The sequence below is a fragment of the Lissotriton vulgaris genome, chromosome 1_1 (assembly GCF_964263255.1).
Source record: "Lissotriton vulgaris chromosome 1_1, aLisVul1.2, whole genome shotgun sequence".
In the NCBI taxonomy this organism is placed as follows: domain Eukaryota; kingdom Metazoa; phylum Chordata; class Amphibia; order Caudata; family Salamandridae; genus Lissotriton; species Lissotriton vulgaris.
The window spans coordinates 797,778,865-797,803,891 of NC_141685.1; the positions used below are offsets into that span (position 1 = coordinate 797,778,865).

Here is a 25,027-nt window from a genome sequence, read left to right on the forward strand (position 1 = left end):
GTAACTACAGTTTTCCAGTATTGCTATCCTTCATAGATTCACATGCCTGAATCATTCCCCGTCGCCGAGGCGGGAGTCCCACTGTAAATAAAAAAGCGTTGCCAAAGGTAAATAATAGTAGTGGGCCCTAAAGAAAAGGTCTGAGGACTAGATTCTAGTAGCCTGTCTACATCATTATGCTAAAAGGACCACAAAATTGTTCTCAACCAATCAGCTATCAGCACCCTCTAGAACACTCTCAACAGAGCCAGTTCTCCTCAGATTTTCGTTAGCACAAGTGAGAAATAAGTATCCCAAAAATAGAGAACTGCCTCTCCGGGGAGAAGGGTGGGTGCATGTGAATCTATGAAAGATACCAAGACTGGATAACTGTAGTTACAGGTAAGTAACTTGTTTTCTTAACCAGTATTGGGGTATCTTTCATAGATTCACATGCCTGAATCAGAGTAGCAAGCAGTATGCCAAGTATACAGTCAGTTGCGGATGGAGGGAGACATGTGCTGATAAACTCCCAGTTGCATCCATAAATAATTAACAAAGGCATAAACAACCCAATCCTTTACAGTTAAAACATGATCTATACATAGGAAAAGATACATGCATAGTCATATCCCTTCATGGATATCTAAGCGTTATGTACACATTATATGTATACATATATATATATATATATATATATATATATATATATATATATATATATATATATATATATATATATATATATATATATATATATATATATATATATACAAACGAAATTGCTCTTACAACTGAAGCGCCACACACGATGTTAAGATTCCACCTTGTTTATTCACTGCGCAGCAATGAGACACAACGCACTTTGCCCAGAAAAGTCTCTTCTCGCCATGGGGCAAATGCGTTTCTGGAGGCAATCTCCCTTTTTCAATGGCTGGCTGCAAAGGAAAGAAACAGCTGTCTTACGTTTTGTGCTAGTTTTCAGGTTAATAGTAAAGCCTAGCAGGGCGTGTCGCACCAAGCATTCTGGTTCGTGTAGTTTTGGGTTAGTCAATGTTCTTAGTACCCGCAGCTGTTATTATATTTTCCTACTCGAAATAAAATCCGTTGGGTTGCATGTTCCAAATTGCGCCCGTTTCATTGCTTCTTTGTGCCCAGATGAATAGGCAACATCGGTCCTAATGAATGTAAATTCGTGGAACAACCGGCCCATCACTGTCAGCATCTTAACATCATGTGTGGCGCTTCAATTGTAAGAGCAATTTCGTTTGGATATACAGTGGCCTGGTCCTGGTCACGAAGCTGCTCCACTGCTGATAGTGCAGCCCGCTGCATGAGGTTATGAAACCCACCTATATCCTCTGGTGGTGAATCAGATGGCAGAGGAGTCGGGGCGAAGGCATATGGATAATGTACGAATCCCATGGATCCACCTGAGGATTTTCAGGCAATTTGCCTTCTTCAACCTCCTCCTCAGAGGAAGTGTCCTGATCCTGAGAATGTTGAGAAGGTGGCAATGTGGAGCAGGTGAGCCCAGCCGCCACTAGGAGGGAGGAGCTTGTAATTATAAATGAGTGAGGTGAATTCACGGACTAAGGAGGAGAGCACAAGAAGAAGGCACATGCCGAAACCGGTCTGCTAAGAATCCTGATTAAAGTACCTGCTTTTGAAGTCCCACTGTGTCCGGAGTGAAGTTCTTTAAAACGGAGAACCTTTGATTTCATGTTAGCGCGGTTCCAGTAACGCGCACGAAGGACCCTCTTGAAAGTGACCGTGGGCATATTGGAAATGAATGTGGACGTTAGCCGAGGTATCGGAGTAAGGCCACGGTCCGCCCCAGTACCTTTGAGACAATTCCAGCTAACCTACATCAACGAGCGCAGAGGGAGCGGAGAGACGCTGCATCCTGTCTGCTCTGAAAGCTGTGAAAACTCGAAGGTGGAGGCAGAGAGCAAGGGACAGAAAACAGACACACAAGTAATTTAATGTGAAGCCTCATCAACCTACTCAGTATTGCCAGCCCGCTGCATCTCGGAACTGGTAGTTCCAAACACAGAGGCGAGCTAAGGCAATGTGGAGCAGGTGAGCCCAGCCGCCACTAGGAGGGAGGAGCTTGTAATTATAAATGAGTGAGGTGATTTCACGGACTAAGGAGGAGAGCACAAGAAGAAGGCACATGCCGAAACCGGTCTGCTAAGAATCCTGATTAAAGTACCTGCTTTTGAAGTCCCACTGTGTCCGGAGTGAAGTTCTTTAAAACGGAGAACCTTTGATTTCATGTTAGCGCGGTTCCAGTAACGCGCACGAAGGACCCTCTTGAAAGTGACCGTGGGCATATTGGAAATGAATGTGGATGTTAGCCGAGGTATCGGAGTAAGGCCACGGTCCGCCCCAGTACCTTTGAGACAATTCCAGCTAACCTACATCAACGAGCGCAGAGGGAGCGGAGAGACGCTGCATCCTGTCTGCTCTGAAAGCTGTGAAAACTCGAAGGTGGAGGCAGAGAGCAAGGGACAGAAAACAGACACACAAGTGATTTAATGTGAAGCCTCATCAACCTACTCAGTATTGCCAGCCCGCTGCATCTCGGAACTGGTAGTTCCAAACACAGAGGCGAGCTAAGGCAATGTGGAGCAGGTGAGCCCAGCCACCACTAGGAGGGAGGAGCTTGTAATTATAAATGAGTGAGGTGATTTCACGGACTAAGGAGGAGAGCACAAGAAGAAGGCACATGCCGAAACCGGTCTGCTAAGAATCCTGATTAAAGTACCTGCTTTTGAAGTCCCACTGTGTCCGGAGTGAAGTTCTTCAAAACGGAGAACCTTTGATTTCATATATATATATATATATATATATATATATATATATATATATATATATATATATATACAAACGAAATTTCTCTTACAACTGAAGCGCCACACACGATGTTAAGATTCCACCTTGTTTATTCACTGCGCAGCAATGAGACACAACGCACTTTGCCCAGAAAAGTCTCTTCTCGCTATGGGGCAAATGCGTTTCTGGAGGCAATCTCTCTTTTTCAATGGCTGGCTGCAAAGGAAAGAAACAGCTGTCTTACGTCTTGTGCTCGTTTTCAGGTTAATAGTACCGCCTAGCAGGGCGTGTCGCACCAAGCATTCTGGTTCGTGTAGTTTTGGGTTAGTCAATGTTCTTAGTACCCGCAGCTGTTATTATATTTTCCTACTCGAAATAAAATCCGTTGGGTTGCATGTTCTAAATTGCGCCCGTTTCATTACTTCTTTGTGCCCAGATGAATAGGCAACATCGGTCCTAATGAATGTAAATTCGAGGAACAACCGGCCCATCACTGTCAGCATCTTAACATCATGTGTGGCGCTTCAATTGTAAGAGCAATTTCGTTTGGATATACAGTGGCCTGCTCCTGGTCACGAAGCTGCTCCACTGCTGATAGTGCAGCCCGCTGCATGAGGTTATGAAACCCACCTATATCCTCTGGTGGTGAATCAGATGGCAGAGGAGTCGGGGCGAAGGCATATGGATAATGTACGAATCCCATGGATCCACATGAGGATTTTCAGGCAATTTGCCTTCTTCAACTTCCTCCTCAGAGGAAGTGTCCTGATCCTGAGAATGTTGAGAAGGTTGGTGATCTTGAGGAGGCTCTGTACTTAGAGGCCTTGGTGTCGGACTCAGGTGTAGGTAAAGGATCTGGAACCGCCACAGGCAGAGGAGGTGGAGTAACCTGCTGTGGAGGAAACGGCTGCCTATAATCTACGAGCATGGTTTGCAAGTCCTGGATAAGATTTGGCGCAGATGGCTGGTATCAGACTGCCGAGATTGTCTATGATACATCGTGTGATGAGGAACGACAATGTCCTCTAGGTAATATTGTTCAGTGTCATCTTGACATTTGATATGCAGTTCAGAAGGATGATGAGCTACACCAAATGGTCCTTCTTCGTCCTCATTGTCATAATCATCATCCTCCTCTTGGCCATATGTTTCTAGGAGGTGAGATCGAGTAAGAGGGGAAATATTGGAATACTCATGCCGTTGAAAGGTCTTAAGCTGAGAGCTCCTTGATGAAACTGACGTCCAGCCTTAGTTGGAGCAGGTAAAACCATTGTAGATGGAATGGTCGTCGACGGGATCTCCGTAGATGGACTTGTCGTCGACTGGCTCTTTGTTAGAGTCGTCGACGGAATCACCGTCGACAGGCTCAACGTCGACGGGATCATCGTCGACGGGCTCAACGTCGATGGGATCATCATCGACAGGCTAGACGTTGACAGGTTCATCGTCGATGGACTTGGGGTCTTCATCGACGGGACTGCTGTCGACGGGAAAGTCATCGACAGCACAGTAGATAATTGCATCTTCGTCGAGGATACCTCTCTCGTTGATGGTGGAAGCTTCGTCGGCGGTACCTTCATCGATGTATGTTTCAACTACGACTTCGTCGATGAGGTCTTTGACGACGATTCTTCGAAAAGTCTTCTTAGACATTATTGTAATCCTCGTCGACAGTATAGGAGATGTAATAGAAGTAGTAGAGAAAGTCGCTGTCGACGAAGGAGCACAAGACGTGATAGAAATAGTCGACGATAGAGAGAAAGCCAAAGATTTTGAGAGGCTTTTACTCACTGATTTAGAAGATTGTTTCTTAGAGTCCTTGAGAGCAGAAGTCTGTGGAGACTGCGTAGGCCCCGAGGAGGTAGAGGGAGACCTCTGAGAAGGGCCAAAAGTAGAGTGGGAGGATTTCAGATGTTTTCTCCCCTCACTTGAAGAACTATCCTGTGATCTAGCTCTCTTGCTGGAAGTTGAGGCTCTATCATCCCCTTCAGCCGAAAAAGATTTAAGCCACAACAGGACTCTTGCCTCTCTATCCCTGAGAGTCTTAGGAAGGAAGGTACCGGATATTTTACAATATTTTGCCTCATGCTTACGGTAGAGGCAGTAAATACAGTCCTTATGTTGATCATCAACATGGACTCTCTTCTTGTCGCAGGATCTGCAGGGCTTGAACAAGGCCTTCTTATCAGACATTATGAAGAAATACTTAGTGGCACTCAGGGGGACTCACTTCCACACAACGTGCGGTGAAAATCTGAGGAGAACTGGCTCTGCTGAGAGTGTTCTAGAGGGTGCTGATAGCTGATTGGTTGGTACCAATTTCGTGGTCGTTTTAGCATAATGATGTAGATAGGCTACTAGGATCTAGGCCTCAGGCCTTTTCATTAGGGCCTACTACTAATATTTACCTTTGGCACTGCTTTTTTATTTACTGTGGGACTCCCGCCTCGGCGGCGGGGAATGATTCAGGCATGTGAATCTATGAAAGATACCCCAATACTGGATAACAAGTGCAATACAACTATCCCAACAATATGTCGACTGCGCCAGAGTCTGATAGCTGATTGGTTGATACCAGTTTTTTGGTCCTTTTAGCATAATGATGTAGATAGGCTACTAGGATCTAGGCCTCAGGCCTTTTCATTAGGGCCTACTACTATTATTTACCTTTGGCACTGCTTTTTTATTTACCGTGGTACTCCCGCCTCGGCGACGGGGAATGATTCAGGCATGTGAATCTATGAAGGATACCCCAATACTGGATAACAAGTGCAATACAACTTTCCCAACAATATGTCAACTGCGCCAGAGTCATTGAAATTTCTCCCCGGTGAAGTAGCATTGTGATCAGTTTATAGATTTGGAAGCATCATCTGGAGTATTTTGTTTATTTCTAGAGTCCTCATCTGATTGTAGTGTCCAGTTCTAGGCGACACATTTGCTGTATGGTGCACTCTTCCGAGAACAGTGTTGTCACACTATTTCTAGTCGTGGATGCACACTCTGCATTACAGTACCAGATTCTGGATTTTACATTTCCAAAAGCCTGAGGTCCAATCAGAGGCAGTTCAGAAATTGGACTCCGGAACAGTGTGAAGTTTAAAATGTAGGCCATGTTCTGAGAGGCTTAAAACATGAATATGTAAACATTCAATGGGGTTAAAGGTACCAGGGCATAGCAATCCATGAAAGCAATATGCATAGTGATTCAGACATGTATTGTTTCTTGGAAGATCAACCCCAGAATGGAAGGTCAGTTAATGAGGCTGGAGGCGAGTTTGTAGAGGAAAAAACTGGAGATCTGAATTCTAACTTCAAACTCAGACCTCTTGAATACCCCACTTCTCAGAGGTGGAATTAGGACAAAAGTAACCTAACAGTAGTACTGCTTCCTACATCTAAACATTGTCACTCCTCAGAGATTGAATTAGGGACAAGGAGTCCTGATACAAGTTCTGGCTCTAACATCTAGATCTCACTTCCCTCCAGAACTGGGATGAAAGTCCTAGGGTGAAAACTCATAGAACAATTTCTCACAAACATACCTTTTCTTCCTGACATATTGCACCCAGACTTCACTGGTTGCCACAATTCCTAACTGTGTGCTCCAGAACTAAGCTGCTCCCTACCATTGATGCATATTTCAAAGTGACCCCTGACTCACTACTTGTGCCTAATGACAGTGTGCCTTCACGTAAAGACGAACCTGAGTGCCACTCTGTTCCTGACCACCTCCGGGACTTAGGGTGAAACCCTGATGACAGGTCACTGTGCACTGGACATGTCCTGGGTTAGTCGCGGTGCAATTAACATTGGCATTGCTGATCTGCAGTGACTGGCAAATGTTGTCCACACATGATCGATGTGGGCAGCTGGTAGGAAGAAAAAGAAATCAAACATGGAAAGTGGCATTTAAAACTAAAATATATCAAACAAGAGATTCACTAAGATTTCAAGGCAATCATGAAAACAAGCACCACTGTCCCCATTGCATAGATTGCAGAGGTGCTGTAGCAATTTCATATTGACATATAATTGTTCTATAGATTGTGCTGCAGAGGTTTCACAAGTAAAAAAGAAGTATTGGTGCAATATTGAACCAAAATTCCCCTTGGTGCACAAACTATATCAGTGGAATTTTGCACAAACATACGAAGGACCAACAAACGCTCTTCCACACACCAGATGCAACAGTCATTCCTATGTAGTCAAATAAATGGGTCGAAAATTGCACCAACACTCTTGCAATCTATGTTATCTGGCTGCCAAGGGGTACAATTCGATATAGGCAGGCATAATACTGACAAATGGAATAAATTACAAAGATAAAGATTATACTTGAAAAACACCCCACATACCATCACCTCTTCCATGCAATGTACTCTTAAATACTTGGTACAAGAGGGAGCAAAGCCCCTGTATATACTTTTATTTAAAAAAAAAAAATCAAGCAATGTTTTGTAATTCAAAAATCTATTTAGAGTCTGTCACTAAATGTATGTAAACATTTCCATATTCAGTGAAAACAGTTTGAGTATTAGAATAAGCTGATTTTCAGTCTACTAGATGATCAAAGCTGGTTTATTAGTTTGAATAGTTTAGTAATTATTAGTTCACAAGATGAATGCAGGTGATAATTGAGTTCTGAGAGAAGAAAACACCTGGCAGACCATATTGATAGCTTTATCAAAGGCCTTACTTTAAGAACTATGGGCCAGATGTAGGTAGCCCTTTACCGATCGGAATCGGCCGAAAATACCGATTTTCAGCCGTTTCCGATCGTAAAGGGCTATGGAGATGTAGGGGCACATTTTCGGTAATTTTACCGAATCGTTATTATTACCGAATTGGTAAATTTACCGATTCGGTAATATTTACCGATTTGGTAAAATTACCGAAAATGCAATGTGGGTAGCCAATTTTCCATTGGCACATGGCTTTCAGAATTGGTATTTTACCATGGAATACAAATCCATGGTAAAATACCGATTCCTGTGTACATGCACATCTGTGCATGTACACATGTGCCATGGGACAGACTGATGTGCCCTTAGGGCATGTCTGTGTGCCACATTGCACACATGCCCGTTTTGGGGGTGCTAGAGGGTGTCAAAGTGACACCCCCTGCAGCCTTGACAAATTTGGCATTTACCGATTCGGTAAATACCGAATCGGTATTTGAATTGAATCCTATGGGCTTCAAGGCCCATAGGATTCAATAGCAAATACCGATTCGGTATTTACCGAAGCGGTAAATACCGAATTTTTAAGAAATCGGTAACAAATCCAGATGTTGGTACCTACATCCCATTTACCGATTTTGAAATACCGAATCGGTAAAATTCGGTATTTCAAATTCGGTAAATGTGATTTACCTACATCTGGCCCTATTTCACTAAGAGGCAACAGGTAACATACTATAAGGACATATTGAAATCTTGGCCAATGTAATCTCTTGTGACCTTCCCTTTAAATTAACATATAAAGGATTTTAGGAATTAAGTTCATGGCCTATCTCTGTTAAAATTTCAAATACTAACTCTTTGGGATATGCAAATGAGGTCATGGTTGAGTCATAAGGCGTGGCTTGGATGCCGAGGGAATAGGCGGCGTGAGCCCGGAGCTCCGCGCCCGATCCCCGCTTTTACCCTGTTTAACAGCACGAAATTCATCGTGAAAGGAATGATTCGAGCATAAAAGATACCGGAACGGCGGCGGACCCCCAGGCACGGGGTTTAAGGCTTCTCCAATACCACAATAGCCCAGCAAAAGAACAAAGAGACACCGGGCGCACTAAATCAATATGGCGGCCAGAACTTGGAATCGAAGACGATAAAGATTGAGTGAGCGCGGCGCTCCCTCAGCGACGGCCCAAACAACGGTAGTGCCACTCGGACTTGCCCAGGCTCCCCTCCTTGCCTGCGGACAGGGCAACCACTCAGTCCTGCAGCTGAGGCGAATTGGATCCCGAACGGACGGCGATTACAAAGGGCAAGATGACGGCCGTCCCTGAGCTCAGCAGCCGAGAGAAGTCCTGTATGTAATGGCGGAGCAAGGGGGGTTCAGCCGCGCTGAGCAGAGGCAAGCCGGGTGGTGAGCTTTGCTGTGGGACGAGCGGCGACTTGAGGCTCCGGAGTGCAAATCCCTCGGAGATCGGAAGCAAGCACCAAATAAGCCTGACGAGGGTAGTGCAGGGCGGAGAGCAGCGAGCGGAGGCTGCTGGATCGGGAGCCTAGCCTAGCCCGCTGCGGAGACTGGCGCGCGGGCCTGGGGCTGCGCTGAGATTCATTGCGTGTTGGGTGGCTCTGAGCCCATATGGGCTGACCCGGCGGACTGCAGAAGGAAATCCTCCGAGGACGACAGGAACTCGAGGGACGCGTCAGGGAGGCCAAGAAACACGTAGGGAGATAGGCGGTCCCCTGCGGGAGTGGACCCTGCGCAGGGCTCAGACGAATGCTGAGGGGCTGACTGAGAAGCCATAGGTCGACCCGGAATAGTGCTGAGACTCTGTGAAACTCGCTGCTGGCTGGGACTGAGCTGCGATTGTGTTGGAGACCCCTAGAGACGGCAACACACCAAGAAGCAGGTCAGAGCGAGAGCTTGAACGCTGTGGCGGCCTGGAGCGAGAGCACAGAGGCACAGGGTGTTGAACGGGCCTCGGAGCCCTGGGAGAGCAGCCACTAGTAGGGAGCATTGGTGGTATTACCGGCACAATGGGGTCGACCAACTCCGAATGGGCACTGCGGATTTGAAGTGGTACTGTGCCATACCCACGGGCGGCTGGTGGGATATCAGCGCTAACTGACGTTAACTGGCACCGGCGACCCGCTGCCTGGGGAGCATCGGGGGTGTCCAGAGGCCGGGTACTCGACACTCACGGTGCCTGAAGAGCGGACCCGCTTGTTTCCTCTTATCCAGGAAAGAGTGGGGAAGAAGTTCCCCCCCTCCCCCATCCGGGAAGGTGGAACGGAGCCTAAGTGCGGACCCACGCCTCCTGAGAGAACCTGGAGGCGGCTGAGGCTACGTGGGGACCCCCGATCCCAAAAGGGGGAGCTTCATTTGAGACGGCTACTCAAGCTGGGCTGGGATAGCGCAGATAGGTTTGGGAGGCCATGAGTGCCGTAAAGTGGGCAACGATAGGAGCGGCCAAATCCAGCCCGAGACTTCAACATACGCCGGAGGTGAGCAAAGCAGTGACCGGATAGGAGTGGGGGAATCCCTATTTCCTGGCGGAGCGCAGGTCTGGCAGTGGCTGAAGGGAGGCCTCATACAACACAGATGGCTAGACCAAGCCGGACAGTGCTGATATCGTGAGGGCCCCCCCCTGACCTGGTTACTGTCACGTAAAGGGCGTTGACCGGAGGATGCGACATTGAGAGCTGGCCGGAACGTACAGTCCAGAGTCTGCGGTCCCATTGGAACGATTCACGAAAGGGCAGTTGAGCCTCCACCCCAGGACAGTGTGAGAACCCCCCTCCCCAATTTTGGGTTTTCAAGGAGAGAAGCCGCCGGCAGGCGAACTAATCGAGATGGTGAAGCCAAAAGGAAAAGGGGAAGGAGCTACTGGCTCTGAGATGGCAGACGGCACGGAGCAGGGCCCTACTTAGAATTACAACAAATGCAAGATCGCATATTGGAAGCTATCACGGCCACGAAAGAAGCTCTACAACAAGATATAGCTCAAGTAGCAACAGGATTGGGGCTCCTGCGAGCGGATCACGATAAATTAAAGGACAGGGTCAAGAGCACGGAGGTCACTCTACAAGAGATAGTACCGGAGCATAAATCTATGGAAGGACGGTTGGGTGATACTCTAGACCGAATACTAGTGCTGGAACGGCGAGCGGAGGAAGCTGAAAACCGTAGTAGGCACAATAACGTACGCTTGGTTGGCCTTCCAGAGAAAAAGGAGGGTGACGACATGGTGGGATTTCTGGATAACTGGTTGCGGACGGAAGTGGCGCCAGAGGGGCTTTCACCTTTCTTCACGCTGGCACGGGCACACCGGGTCCCAGCCAGACCACCTGCCCCGGGCCAACCGCCCCGTCCGCTGGTGATAAAACTGTTGCATTATAAGGACAGGGACTGGTTGTTGCAAAGGGCCAGGGAAGCATGCCCCTTCCAGGTAGACAATAACAACGTGACAATGTTCCCGGTCTTCACATTTGAAACACAGAAACTGCGAGCCTCCTTTTTGTCGCTCAAGCGTGAGCTGCGTGTGGAGGGCATAAAATATTTACTCCTCTTTCCGGCCAAGATTAGAGTTGTGGTGGATGATAAAACACTCTTCTTTCCCACATCAGCAGATGCCTGGGCGTGGTGGGATACTTATAAGGCCGGGACGGACGGAGCACAGGTCAGAGCTGAGGAGGATAAGCGGAGACTGCCGACCCAAAAATCACAGCGACTCCGGAAGCGCCGACAGAGAACTGAGAAACCGACAGCATCGCGAACGGAGGAGGAGAGAAAGGCAGCACTACAAGCGGTGGCTGACTTATCGGGAACGGTACGCAACCAATCATGTAAGGGCTCGGACTCTGAGGGCCAGGCCACGGGCTCGGAAACGGACCTCTCAGAACTTGGTGGCGCCAAGGGCCCAGTGGTGACACCACAAACATCGGAGGAAATTATAGAAGCTTGAGAGGGAGTGTACAGAACTATATATACGAAGTCCCTGGGGGGACCGAGACTCCTCGATGCAAAAGACTATGGCGCAGAAGATTGTAACCTCGTGAGTGATTATGGGGGGATTGTGGGGCGGGGGGATGGGATTGTAGTAGCCAACCTTGGAGTCGTGTCACGACCTGCTGGCCCATAAGGCCACCGTAGTGGAGACTGCGGAGTAAAGGGATAGCGATTGGGATAGTTGACCCTTTTGTTGAAGTTTGGATGGGAGCTGCTTTTGTAAAGTTGGGTCCTGTTCTGGGGGGGAGGATGCCAAGAGTAGTTGGGGGGGCTTGAGGTGAGGGATGTGGGGTTTGGGGGATTGTTGCATGGGGGGGGTGGGTTGGGGTGAAGCCGCCATAAGCTCCTGGAAGCGGACTGTTATTACTGTGAATTGGTTTACAAGAGACAATGGCTAGCTCTGGAGTGCTGAAATGTGTGACCTGGAATGTGCGGGGGCTGCACACTATGGCGAGGAGGCACAAGGTTCATGCTTATTTAGTTCGTAGAGGAGTTCAGATTGCACTATTACACGAAACACACCTGACAAAACAGGAGGGCATAGCGCTGCAGCGAAGGTGGAGAGGGCAACTGTTCAACACCACATACTCTGCATTTGCAAGGGGGGCGCTGATATGGATCCGAGCGGGGGTTCCCTTCCAAGTGACTAGACAAGTAATAGACCTGGAGGGCAGATTTGTGGCCATAGAGGGGAAACTTAGGGGCTGGGACATAGTACTATGTAGCGTGTTAGCACCCAATATTGATCAATCAGCCTTTGGGACAAAGCTTTCAGGCACACTGGCGAGCTACTTAGCAGGCCCTATCGTCATGGGAGGAGATTTTAATTCCGTGGCAGACATTACGTTATACAGGTCTCACCCACCACTGGGAGCATCGCCGGTGCATAGACTGGTGAAGCGTAGGCTCGAATGGCAGGAGAGATGGGAATTGGTGGACGCTTGGAGGGCGCTGCACCCAACAGTGAGGGATTATTCATATTACTCTAGTCTACACGATCTTCACGTCCGTCTTGACGTGTTTTTGTGCTCCTCGCTGGTAATCTCTACTGTGGCAAACGCTGAGTACTTGACCCGCACGCTGTCCGACCACAATCCCCTATTGTTGACGGTAAACTGGATGACCGAGATCTCGCTAGTCCCGACGTGGCAGCTACGTCCGGACACCTTGGACGACTTACTGTTCAGGGAAGCGCTAGGGGAGAGAATCACTCAATACTTTGAAGAAAATAGTGGCACCACGACCTCCAGAGCGATGAAGTGGGATGCTTTCAAGGTTGTCATCAGAGGACATTGTATCGGGACATATGCGGGAGCCCATAGGACGCTCTTAAACGATCTAGATAGGGCTGAGGGAGCGCTGCGGAATGCCGAGTTGGCGCGTCCTAACCATCCTGAGCTACAGAAAGTGGTTAGCAAGGCCAGGGAGGCGGTGGCGGTTGAAATGGAAAGGCTACGGAGCTTTGATCATATGGTCTACCTGACGAGGGCGCATGCCGAGGGGGACAAGGCAGGGACGATGCTTGCCTGGTTGGCTAACCCAACTAGGCGTAGTCACCCGATCTTGGCCATTGAGGAAGAAGGGGGAAACACCTACAATACCCAAACAGAGATCTTGGACAGCTTCCGGTCATATTATGAAAGGCTATACGAGAGCGGATCAGAGGGCCAGGAGTCTGAGATTGACACCTTTTTGGAGGGACTGCAATTGCCACAGCTAGAACATGACCAATCAGACGATCTGGGTAGGGACGTTACACTATGGGAGATAGGGTGTGCGGTGAAGCAGATGGCTCGGAACAAAACCCCGGGATTGGATGGCTTGCCCATAGAGTTTTACAGTAAATACCTGATGCACCTAGCTCCGCAGCTCCAGGCGGTATACAACGAAGCTAAGTCGAGAGGGAGGCTGCCTCAATCCATGCGCGAAGCTCTAATGATCCCGTTGCTGAAGCCGGGGAGGGAGAGTACTAAACTGTCCTCCTATCGTCCGCTGTCCATGTTGACTACGGACTATAAAATCCTGAGCAAAATACTGGCCAATAGACTGTTGAGCCACATGACGGAGCTGATCCACAGGGACCAATCCGGCTTCATTCCCGCGCGGAATACTACCATCAATATACGCCGACTGATACAACTAATTGGGGACCCAATGTCAGAGACGAGCATGCCTTTGGTGTTATCAATTGATATCGAGAAGGCGTTTGACAGTTTGGAATGGGAATATCTTTATAGGGTCGTGAAGCGTTTCGGCCTGGGAGATAATTATATTGGTTGGACCAAAGTGTTGTACACGTCGGCGAAAGCACGAGTCCGGATAGACTCCTTAATTTCGAGCCAATATCAAGTGGGCCGTGGCACTAGGCAGGGGTGCTCGCTATCTCCTCTGCTGTTTGCATTGGCGATGGAGCCTTTTGCGGTAGAAGCACGGACGGGGCGATATTACAAGGGCATAGTCCACAGGGGGAACCCGCAGGCTATCTCGCTGTATGCGGACGACCTCTTATTATTTCTGGAGAATGCGGATGAGGCGCTGGAGGGCGCAGAAAGACTTCTCAAAATTTTTGGTACGCTATCAGGTTTAAAGGTTAACTGGGCCAAATCCAGTTTATTCTAACTACGACAGGGGGAGAAGCGGCCTACTAATCTCCAGCTACTCAAATGGGAGCCTAATTGTTTGAAATACCTGGGAGTATATGTGTACCATTCGGCGGCAGATATGTTGGAGGGCAATGTGGGCCGTTGTATCAGGGCATTGAAAGGAAGCCTGACCTTTTGGGCCACTCTTCCGTTCTCGGTGACAGGCCGTATCTCCTTAATGAAAATGATAGCCCTACCGCGTCTCCTCTACTACTTCCGCACGTTGCCGGTGTGGATACCAGGCTCTATCTTTCGACAGCTGAGATCGTTGCTGATATCATTCCTATGGGGTACGGGCAGATGCAGAATAGCTTTAGACATGTTGATTAGACCAAAAGACGAGGGGGGCATGGCAGTGCCGGATTTTGAGTTCTACTACCTGGCGGCTCAATTGCAGATCTTCACGCAGGAGGTGGCGAGGGTGTACCGGGGCCCAGAACAAGAAAGGGACGCATGTGCTTGTGTACATCACCCTACAGCAGAGGCTCCTCCTCAGAGATCTCTCCCTAGAGGAGCAGACATTTAGGCTCTGTTGGAATCGAGCGCGACGAAGAGCAGGAGTACGATGTATGTATGCACCTGAGATACAGTTGGGAATGGTGACAGCACTGCCTCACGGCGGCGACTGGTTGCGACTGCAGGGGTGGGAAGATGTGGGGTTCAAGTTCAAGTTCAAGAATGTGTATAGCGCACTACTCACCCAGAGGGTCTCAAGGCGCTTGAGGGGATGAGCGGTGCATTATTTATCGAAAAAAGCCAGGTTTTTAGCTGTTTTCTGAAGGAGAGGTGGTTCTGTGTAGCACGGAGGTGAGAGGGGAGAGAATTCCAAGTCTTGGCCGCTAAGTAGGAGAAGGATCTTCCTCCCATGGTGGATCTATGGATGCGCGGAATTGCGGCGAGGGCTTGATTGGATGATCGTAGTTGGCGGGTGGGTATGTAGAAGGATAGTCGGTTGTTGAGGCATTCTAGACCTAGGTCGTAGAGGGCTTTGTGTGCGTGGGTGAGGAGACGGAATGTGATTCTCTTGTTTACGGGAAGCCAATGGAGGTCTTTCAGGTGGCCGGTAATGTGAGCTTGACGGGGGATGTCCAGTATGAGTCTGTCTGAGGCGTTTTGGATGCGTTGGAGTTTTTTCTGTAGTTTAGCTGTGGTTCCGGCATAAAGGGTATTTCCATAGTCCAGTCGGCTAGTGACCAGTGCGTGGGTGACCGTTTTTCTAGTATCGGTGGGGATCCAACTGAATATTTTTTTGAGCATGCTTAGGATGTTGAAGCATGAGGATGAGACGGCGTTGACTTGTCTAGTCATAGAGAGGGAGGAGTCCAGGATGACGCCCAGGTTACGTGCGTGATCAGTAGGTATGGGTGCGGTTCCCAGGGCTGGGGGCCACCAAGAATCGTCCCAGGCAGAGGGGGATGATCCTAAAATGAGGACTTCCGTTTTGTCCGAATTTAGTTTTAAACGGCTGTTCTTCATCCACTCGGCTACTTCTTTCATTCCTTCGTGTAGATTGGTTTTGGCGGTTTTTGGGTCTTTGGTGAGGGAGAGTATCAGCTGGGTGTCGTCTGCGTAGGAGATGATGTTGAGGTTGTGTTGTCGCACGATGGATGCGAGGGGACTCATGTAAACGTTGAAAAGGGTGGGACTGAGCGATGAGCCTTGAGGTACGCCGCATATGATTTCGGTGGCCTCTGATTTGAATGGGGGGAGGCGGACTCTCTGGGTTCTTCCTGCGAGGAACGAGATGATCCATTCCAGAGCTTTTCCTTACAAATGCTAGGTGACCTGTATGAGGACGGGGTATTACTCCCGTACCAGACCTTGCAGGATCGATTCGATCTGCCGAGAGGAGATTATCTGATGCATGCTGCTGTGACCAGAGCCATGCAGGCCCACTGGGGGGAAGGAATGCAGGAGCCCACCACATCCATGGCCTGCCAGTACACGATGATGGCAGCTGGCACTTATAAGGCAGTGACCTGCCTTTACTCTCGAATGCTGCGAGAAACGTTAAAACCACTGACATCACTGAAGGCCAAATGGGAATTGGACCTTCAGCTGGAGATTCCTGACACAACTTGGGTGCAACTGCTGAAGCGAGCTAGGAAGAGCACGAGAAATGCACAATTTCAATTGATACATTTCTATATCCTCCATAGGGCCTACCTCACACCGGGAAAAATTGGGAAATACTTTGGGGTGCAAAATGCAGCTTGCCCCAGATGTAATACAGCAGAGGTGGATTTGGGACATATGCTACGGGTTTGCCCACATTTACGAGACTATTGGCAGGAGATTGGAGAGACATTGAATAACGCAACGGACAGGGAGCTACAGTACACTAAGGCGGTAGGAGTGCTGCACTGGTTTCCGCACACACCCAAGAATAAGATAACTAGTAAGTTTATAGATATGGGATTAGTATTGGCTAGGAGGGAAATTACTAGAAATTGGAAATCAAAAAAAGGACCCACGTACAAGCGGTGGTATTATGAATGTCTTAAATGGGCGGCGAGCGAAAGCACGCTTAGGTATCAACTAGCCCGTCGCAATGCTGACGATAAGGCGCTAGAAAGGGCGACAGCATGGGAGGCACTAATGCAAGCGCTCAAAGATAGTACGCTGGAGGAGGAAGAGGGGCACTCTGACTCAGGACCTGAAGATCCCCCTGGCACACTAGGAGCACACTCTTTGTGAACAACACGTTCCTCCTGGCAACGGTCATATACATACACTGACTGCGAATCCAGGCATAGGCGTACGCATTGGGGAAGAAAGGGGGGGGGAGTTGGGAAGTTGGGGAGGAGGAGAAGTTAGGGGAGGGGGAGGGGGGGAAAATGTAAAAGCAGACTGCAGACATATTTGCACGAGGATTTAAAGTGCTCAGGGGTTGCTGAGAGGGGTGAACAATTGTTTGACGCCGCCCGACCTCCGAGTTGGGGGCCAATAGGCTGTGTAGACGAATCACCCGAGCAAGTAATAAGTACTGTTAATGGTAAAGTGCTCATGAATGTATGGTATAAGTAAGATCTGGTTCTGCAATAAAAACGATGTTAAAAAAAAAATGGTGGAGTCATAATTCTGGTTCATGTCTAGATCTGAGCCCTGAAGAAGCAGAACCTTAATACTGCAAAACGTGTTGGCACTGATCACCTAATTAACTGAAAACTTGTTAATCCAGTCAAAGTCACAAACCATTTTGAAGCTTTATCCTCTAATGAGCTGACTAATCATCAACCTATTCTAATTCATGTACTGTTTTTAACTGTACATGCAAATGTGTAATTTAAGGTGCGTTATTTTTTAAAATGTTTAAAAGTGTATATAAATGCAGCTTTATACTCTAAGTATATTTTTGAATTCTAAAATTTAGTTTAATTCATTTTTTCCAAAGTATATTGAGAAATTTTTCTCCCCCACCATGCCAATTACTTATGCACATATTGCAGGAGAAAAGTCTCTGAATCGAGCAGGTTACTGGGTATGTGGGTTAAAACATAGCAGAGCAAATGGAAAAAGGTTTCATTTCCTTTTTCCTTTTATTCTCCATTGAATCCACTGTGGTATATTAACTCTTTCACATTCATCTTCAAGCTGATCAATGAGCCCCACCATCTCAAGACAATCAGATATGTAATGTCTTATCATGCTGGCATTTCTTCTCATGGAAACATATAACCCTTAAAGGCTTTAAGGCACTTAGGGCCAGATGTACAAATCATTTTTCCGGTCGCAAATGGCCCGTTCACAGAATCAGATAGCGATGGGAAAAATGTTTTTTTAAATGTACAAAATGTGATTCCGTAACTTGTTACTGCACCGCATTTTGCATTTGTGATTTTGTATTTGGAAGGGGCTTGTTTAGGGCGTCCCTTCCAAATGCCAAATCAGTATGTTATGTATTACTGTTTTGCGACTGAATTCTGATCTCAAAAACAATAACACTTTACCACCAGTTTCAAAAGGGGAATGTTAAAAAAAATACTTTTTTAAAGAGAAAGCAGTGGTCCTACGAACCACTGCCAACTCTTTAAAAATGAAACTGCAAAATGTACTTTTTTTTTTTTTTTTAAATGGGCCGCATTAAAAAAAAAAAAAAGATTGCTTTATTTAAAAGCAATACCAGACATGGTGGTCTGCTGACCTTAGCAGGCCACTATCCCGATGATGGCTGTGATTCCTAATGAGTCACAAATTGTAACCTATCTCATTAATATACATGAGGAAGTTCTATTTGCGACCCACTAGGAGTCACTAATGACACTCAAAACTGTTTTAGATATTAGGAATACCAATGTCCTAACTGTGATTCAGAGAGAATTTCAATTAGGATAATGGAATTCCTAATGTTGGACATCTGGCCCTAAATCTTGAGGCCAAAAAGAGATTCTTTTACTTTTGTAGTTTTGGAACAATCATATACACATATGCAGCGGCCACTCCTCCGTTATGGCGGAGTAACATCACCCCACATGCTACCAGCGCAGCAGGCACACACATTCATCAAATGGTAATAAATACCATTTTATTATGTGTGGCAGGCTCACACTGCTTCAGCCCGAGAGTAGGGGGTGGGGCTGATTAGTGCAATTGCACTTACATCAGCTTCCTGCAGTGTGCATGAAAGATTGACCGGTTGTTTACAGCCGACCAATCTGTCATGCACACTTCAAAACCTGCAACCCCAAGACTGAAAACCCAGCAGAGGTTTTGCAGCTGCCCAGCCTCAAAATGAGCACTGGGTGGAGCTGCACTACAGCTTCAGGATTGGTTGCATTTGCATGACACAAGTGAGGAAGTCCTCCCTTTCTTCCCAAGTCTGAGGAGAGCGCCGGAACGAGAGAGGGCGACCGAAGCTTGTGGCCAGCAACATACATATGGTGAGTTTTTTGGGCATCATGCCTCGCCATATTTTTATGTTGCTGGCCGCTCCTGCACATATGCACAAGACTCTTACCTAGGTGTTTTGCTTTGTCTATGTCAAACAGCAAGAAATCACAGAACTGAGCTGATTCCAATGGAAAGTCACCAGTTCTAGCAGAGCAGTAGTGAGGTCAACTCTGCTGCAAATCACAGTGTGAGTGCACAGCTTACCCAGAAAAGAGTAGCCACACAATAAAAAAAGTTATTTCATATAACAGAATGCACTGTACTAAATACAGCTATTGATTGGAACCCAAACAAATGAGTGACAGTGTCAGTTGCATGTGGTCTAGGATTACAGTATGGTTATAAAGACACACATTGACAATGTTTTCACACCCTTAGATGTTGGGTACGGTTAAGTGGCATTCGAAGTCAAAGGCTGTTGCAATAGTGCAGTGTATAAATGATGGCTGTTGTGATGGAAATTCATAAGAGCAGGTGCAAAAAAGTATCAGGTTACATTGTATGGAGCGTATTAAAATATGAAGTATTACTTTTGGGTTTGGCAGGGCAAGAGCTCTGCTGTAAATTGCTGGATCCCATACCTAAAAAACTCAGTTTCTACCACCTGAATTAATGGTGGGGAAGCACTAAGGACTTGATTTAATATTTGCCGGGCATGCTGTTGTCCGTAACGGTGGTTCAGATAATTTCCTCCAGCACTCTGACTGGGCTACTATCTACCATATTTTGAGATCCCTGCTGGACCTGCAGGAATCTCTGTGCCTCAAGAGGAGCCTTTGTCACGGTGTCTCCTCTGAAGGCACTGCAAGTTTGCTGAGCATCCGCCATGTTTCAGCTAGCCACTCAGCAAACCTTTTTGTTTTCGCTTTTGGAAAAAAACACTAATAACCATGAGACACAGGAGATTTTCTCCATGGATTTGCAGGGTTATGGGGCGTGGCTACGGAGCTGAGGGAAATGGCGCGTGAGCTCGGAGCTCCGCGCCTGATCCCCGCAATCATCCTATTAAAAGAGCGGTGGCGCCCGCGAGAGCCTCTCCAAGCAGACCGGAGGCGATGAGTGCGAGGCCTGCGCCCTCGGACACGTAGAGGAGTGAAATATCGGCCTCCCAGTGCGAGGCAGGAACATCGAAGGCCGAGACGGGACAAAGCACTAAATGGCGGATGCCCCCGCAAGCGAACACACCGAAGCAGCGCGACTGGAGTGGAGGAGCCTCGTGCTGGGCTGAGGGTGCGGGGTTTGTGCTCTGCACGCAGCGCGAAGGACTCGGAAGCGCTGAAGCGTACCCTGAGCAAGCGCAATAATTGCAGAGCTCCGGCCTGGGCCGGGCTGGGACTCCGGCACCGGGAGAACAAAGAAGGATACCGAGGAGTGCCTAGGGGCGGGGACGGCGGCGGCCCCTTCCGACCCCTGACCGGCTGGGGCTTTATCGAAGAGGTGACTCCCCCCCAAGCAGCTGTAGGAGAGGTGAGCGACCCTCTGATTGTCGGCAGGGCCAATGGCTCACCCGGAGTGAGGGGGGGAGTTAACAGCAAGCCGGTCCCGGCCAGGGGGAAACGCACGGCGGACAGAGCAGGGGACCGCCCCGTTGCGACGGACCACAGGACGGTAAGGGAGGAGACCGCTGTCCACGCCGAGGAGGAAGGAGCCCGATGGAGCAAAAGTGAGGCTTCCCCCTGCATCATCGGCCCGGGGGACGGTGGAGGCTCTCCGGCGACCCGGCAGGTGAGGGGGTGTTGAAGTGGGCCCTGCACCCGAGACATGTAACGCAAGCGGAGACTGGCTCCCGTAACCCGGAGGCCTCAGAAGCCGACTTACAGTGCGCGGCGAGGGGAGGTCCCCGCAACCTTGGATCCCGGTGACGGCTCGCGACCCCAGGCCTGCCCCTCAGACAGGCGGGGGCTCGCGGACTTCTGACGAACAGGGACGGGGCTGCCTGGAAAGTGGGGATCCGCTTAAAAGCGAAGTGCGGAACCGGAGCCTGGTTGGCCAGCTCCTGGGGAGGAGCTGGAGTAGATTGACCTAAGGGCCACCCAGTTGCGAATCGGGGCGCCATCGAAGAGCCGGCCCCCCTGGCACAATGGACATGTGGCCTAGACCCTGAGGAACTTTGCTGAATTGGCCGGGCGAAAAGGTTGACCCGCGCTTTGGCAGAAGATGGAATACCGCACCCCGGGGGAGTGTTACATGGAGGGCTGAACTTCAAACGGGTGCTCAAGAGATAACACCCCCACGAGCACTGCAGCAAGGAGCGGAGGTGCTCAAGCTGACCACGGAACTGCCTTTGAGCTAGTAAAAGAGGACGACCCCCTCTGATAGCTGCGGAGGGGAAGAACGCGAGATACGGTGTTCTGAAAGACCTATCGTGCCATGGGGAGAATCAAAGGCAAAACCGAGGGGGCCGCGGCCTCCGAGTCCCCGGAGGGGGGCACAGCGGGACCATCGGACTTACATCAGCTTCAGGACCGCATCCTTGAGGCTATTACAGCAACCAAAGATGCCTTGCAACACGACATCACGCAGGTGGTGACGGGTCTGGAGCTCCTGCGAGCTGACCACGATAAACTCAAGGATAGAGTAAAAGAAACAGAAGAGACTCTAGAGGCTCTAGCCCCGGCCCACAAATCCATGGAAGCACGGCTATTGGATGCTATGGAGAGAATACAAACGCTGGAGAGAAGGGCCGAGGATGCCGAAAACAGAAGCCGACGCAGTAATGTTCGAATAGTGGGCCTGCCGGAAAAAACAGAAGGGGAGGATATGATAGGGTATCTGGACGACTGTCTAAAGACTCAAGTGGGAACGGAAGGCCTGTCGCCATTCTTCACCCTGGAACGTGCTCACCGGGTCCCGGCTAGGCCCCCCAAGCCCGGATTGCCTCCCAGGCCTGTAGTGGCCAAACTGTTACACTATAAGGACAGAGACCTCTTGCTCCAGCGTGCCCGAGAAGTGGGGCCGTTCCAGGTGGCAAACAGCAAGGTGACCTTATTTCCGGACTACACCTTCGAGACGCAGAACCTGCGGGCTTCCTTTTTGTCCATAAAACGTGAACTGCGGAATGAGGGAATTCGATACTCCCTGCTCTTCCCGGCCCAATTAAGAGTTATACTAGATGACAAGAAACACTTTTTCCCTACATCGGCGGATGCCTGGGACTGGTGGGAGACGTATAAAGCGGGCACGGATGGCGCCAGAGTTCGGGAGTAGCGGGAGAGAGTGAAGACACAAACGCGGAAGTCTCAAAGACTGCGATGGAGGCGACAAGGCTCGAAAAAACCCTCGGTGACTCAGACGGAGGCGGAGAGGCAAGCGGCGTTGCAGGCGGTCGAAGCGCTGTCCAACGCAGACGTCTCGCCATCGCAGAGGGGCTCACACTCAGAGACCAAAGACACAGGATCAGAGTCGGAGGCATCGGAGACAAGAAGTGCCAAGGGCCCGTCGGTGACCCCGCAGACCTCGGGGGAGATCCTGAACATTTGATAAGATGCGGACACTGGAATGCCACTCCTACGGAGAACAACAATTGTCAACTGTAAGGTATTGCTGTGGGGGGGGTTCAAGCTGAGCGACCAGACCGCTGCTACTTACTGGGGGCGGGGAGGGCGGCTGTTACCTCCCTCGGACCTAGCCACAACCCGTTTGCCCTTAAGGCGACCGCGGTTACGACTGTGAATTAGTCTGGCAGTTGAGGGGATTGACTTAGTTTGGATGGGTACTGATAGTTTGAAATTGGGGCCTATTCTGGGGGGGGGGGGTGGCAATGGGTATTGTTGGGGTTGATATGGCTTATGAGCAAAGGATAACACAGAATTGGAGGGGACACACTAAGCCAGATGTTTTAAAGGTTTGTTGGGGAGAGTCCACCACTCATGATATTGCAGTACTGAGACGGGAGCAGAATCACGAACTATGGGACAATGGCTAATGTAAACGAAATAAGATGTATAACCTGGAATGTGCGAGGGCTACACACAATGGCACGAAGACATAAAGTACACGCCTATCTGGTCCGCCGGGGGGTACACATTGCACTGCTGCAGGAGACTCACATTACTAAGCCGGAAGGGATAGCACTACAAAAGAGATGGCGAGGCCAGTTATTCAACACCACGTACTCAGCGTTTGCCAGAGGGGCTTTAATATGGGTCAAGGCGGGGGTCCCGTTCCAGGCGACCAGGCACATGGTAAACCCTGAGGGACGCTATGTAGTGGTGGAGGGTAGGTTGAGAGGGAGGGACATTACACTGTGTAGCATTTACGCGTCAAACACTGACCAGGTGTCCTTTTTCACTAGACTTTCGGGAGCACTGGCGCATTTCCTAACAGGCCCAATTCTGATTGGGGGGGATTTCAATTCCGTAGCGAACACAACACTAGATAGATCCCACCCGCCATTGGCAGATTCTCCCGTTCACCGCCTCACAAAAGGCAGACTAGATTGGCAGGAACGTTGGGGACTGGAGGACGTGTGGCGTATACAACACCCTGTGGAGAGAGATTACTCGTTCTTCTCGAGTCTCCACGACCTACATGTCCGAATCGACGCAATATTGTGCTCCCGGGAGGTCGTGCAGACAGTGATAATGCGAGGACGGTGCTGATGGGGGATTTATAAAAGGCGGACTCCACACTGAGGGACGCTGAACGGACTAGGCCGGGGCGCCCCGACTTGCAGGAAGAGGTGAACTTGGCTAGGGAAGCAGTAGCAGTAGAGGTGGAGCGCCTTCGTAGCTTCGATTATAAGGCATATATGCTTCAGGCCCATGTTGAGGGGGATAAGGCGGGTGCACTACTTGCGTGGCTAGCGAACCCTGCCAGGCGTAGCTCTCCGATACTAGCGGTCGAAGGGGCGGAGGGCCAAAGGCATTTCTCGCAGATGAAGATACTGGACTGCTTTCAGAGCTACTACACGACCCTATACAGCAGTGCACTGGCGGGACGGGAGGCCGTCATACATGCCTTTCTGGGGGATCTTCAGTTGCCACGTCTAGAGGAGGAACAGGCGACCGCACTGGGAAGGGATATAGAACTAGGCGAGATTCGAGGGGCAATTAAACGAATGGCTCGGAACAAAACGCCGGGCCTAGATGGCATACCCATCGAATTTTATAGTACATACATAGACTTATTGGCGCCTAAACTACAGGCGGTATATAATGCGGCTAAGAAGACAGGACAACTGCCCCAGTCCATGCGAGAGGCCTTAGTGATCCCACTATTAAAACCTGGCAGAGCTGGAGAATATCCGGCCTCTTACAGGCCGCTGTCCATGTTGACCACGGATTACAAAATATTAAGTTCCATTCTGGCGGCGAGGCTCCTACAACACATGCCCGACCTGGTCCACAAGGACCAATCGGGATTTATCCCTGCTCGGAGCACGACTATAAATATAAGGAGACTTTCACGTTTGGTGGACAACCCACACATGGAAGCTCAGACTCCCCTGGTCTTATCCATAGATATAGAGAAGGCGTTTGATAGCCTAGAGTGGATCTATTTATATAGGGCCATGGAACATTTTGAACTGGGGGAGGGATATATCAAATGGACGCAGGTACTGTATGCGGCGGCGGTAGCCAGGATGAGGATAGGACCCCTTGTCTCACACCAGTACCCGGTGGAGAGAGGCACTCGGCAGGGCTGCTCCCTATCCCCCCTCCTGTTTGCCCTGGCAATTGAGCCTCTAGCGGCTGAAGCCCGTACGGGCAAGCACTTTCAGGGAATAAATAGCAGAAGAGGACAGCAATTTATCTCCTTATACGCGGATGACCTGCTGTTATTTCAGGAAAACGGGACGGAAGCATTGAAGGGAGCGGAACGCTTACTGGAGTGCTTCGGGGAACTTTCAGGACTAAGGGTTAATTGGTCGAAAACCTGCTTGTTCCCCCTGCGGCGGAACACAGCACAGCCTGACCATCATTTAGAGCTTAGATGGGAGCCGGTATGCTTGCACTACTTAGGGGTATATATCTACCACAAGGCTTCGGACG

At 49.3% G+C, this 25,027-nt stretch overlaps 1 protein-coding gene across 1 annotated transcript in view; it reads right to left on the reverse strand.

Moving 5' to 3' along the window:
- Nucleotides 1–25,027, reverse strand: part of PAPPA2 (pappalysin 2) — an 853,188-nt gene that overhangs the window by 281,461 nt on the left and 546,700 nt on the right. The window contains exon 14 of the mRNA XM_086956586.1: nt 6,524–6,689. Coding sequence (XP_086812712.1) covers nt 6,524–6,689 — 166 coding nt within the window. The remainder of the gene's footprint in view (nt 1–6,523; nt 6,690–25,027) is intronic.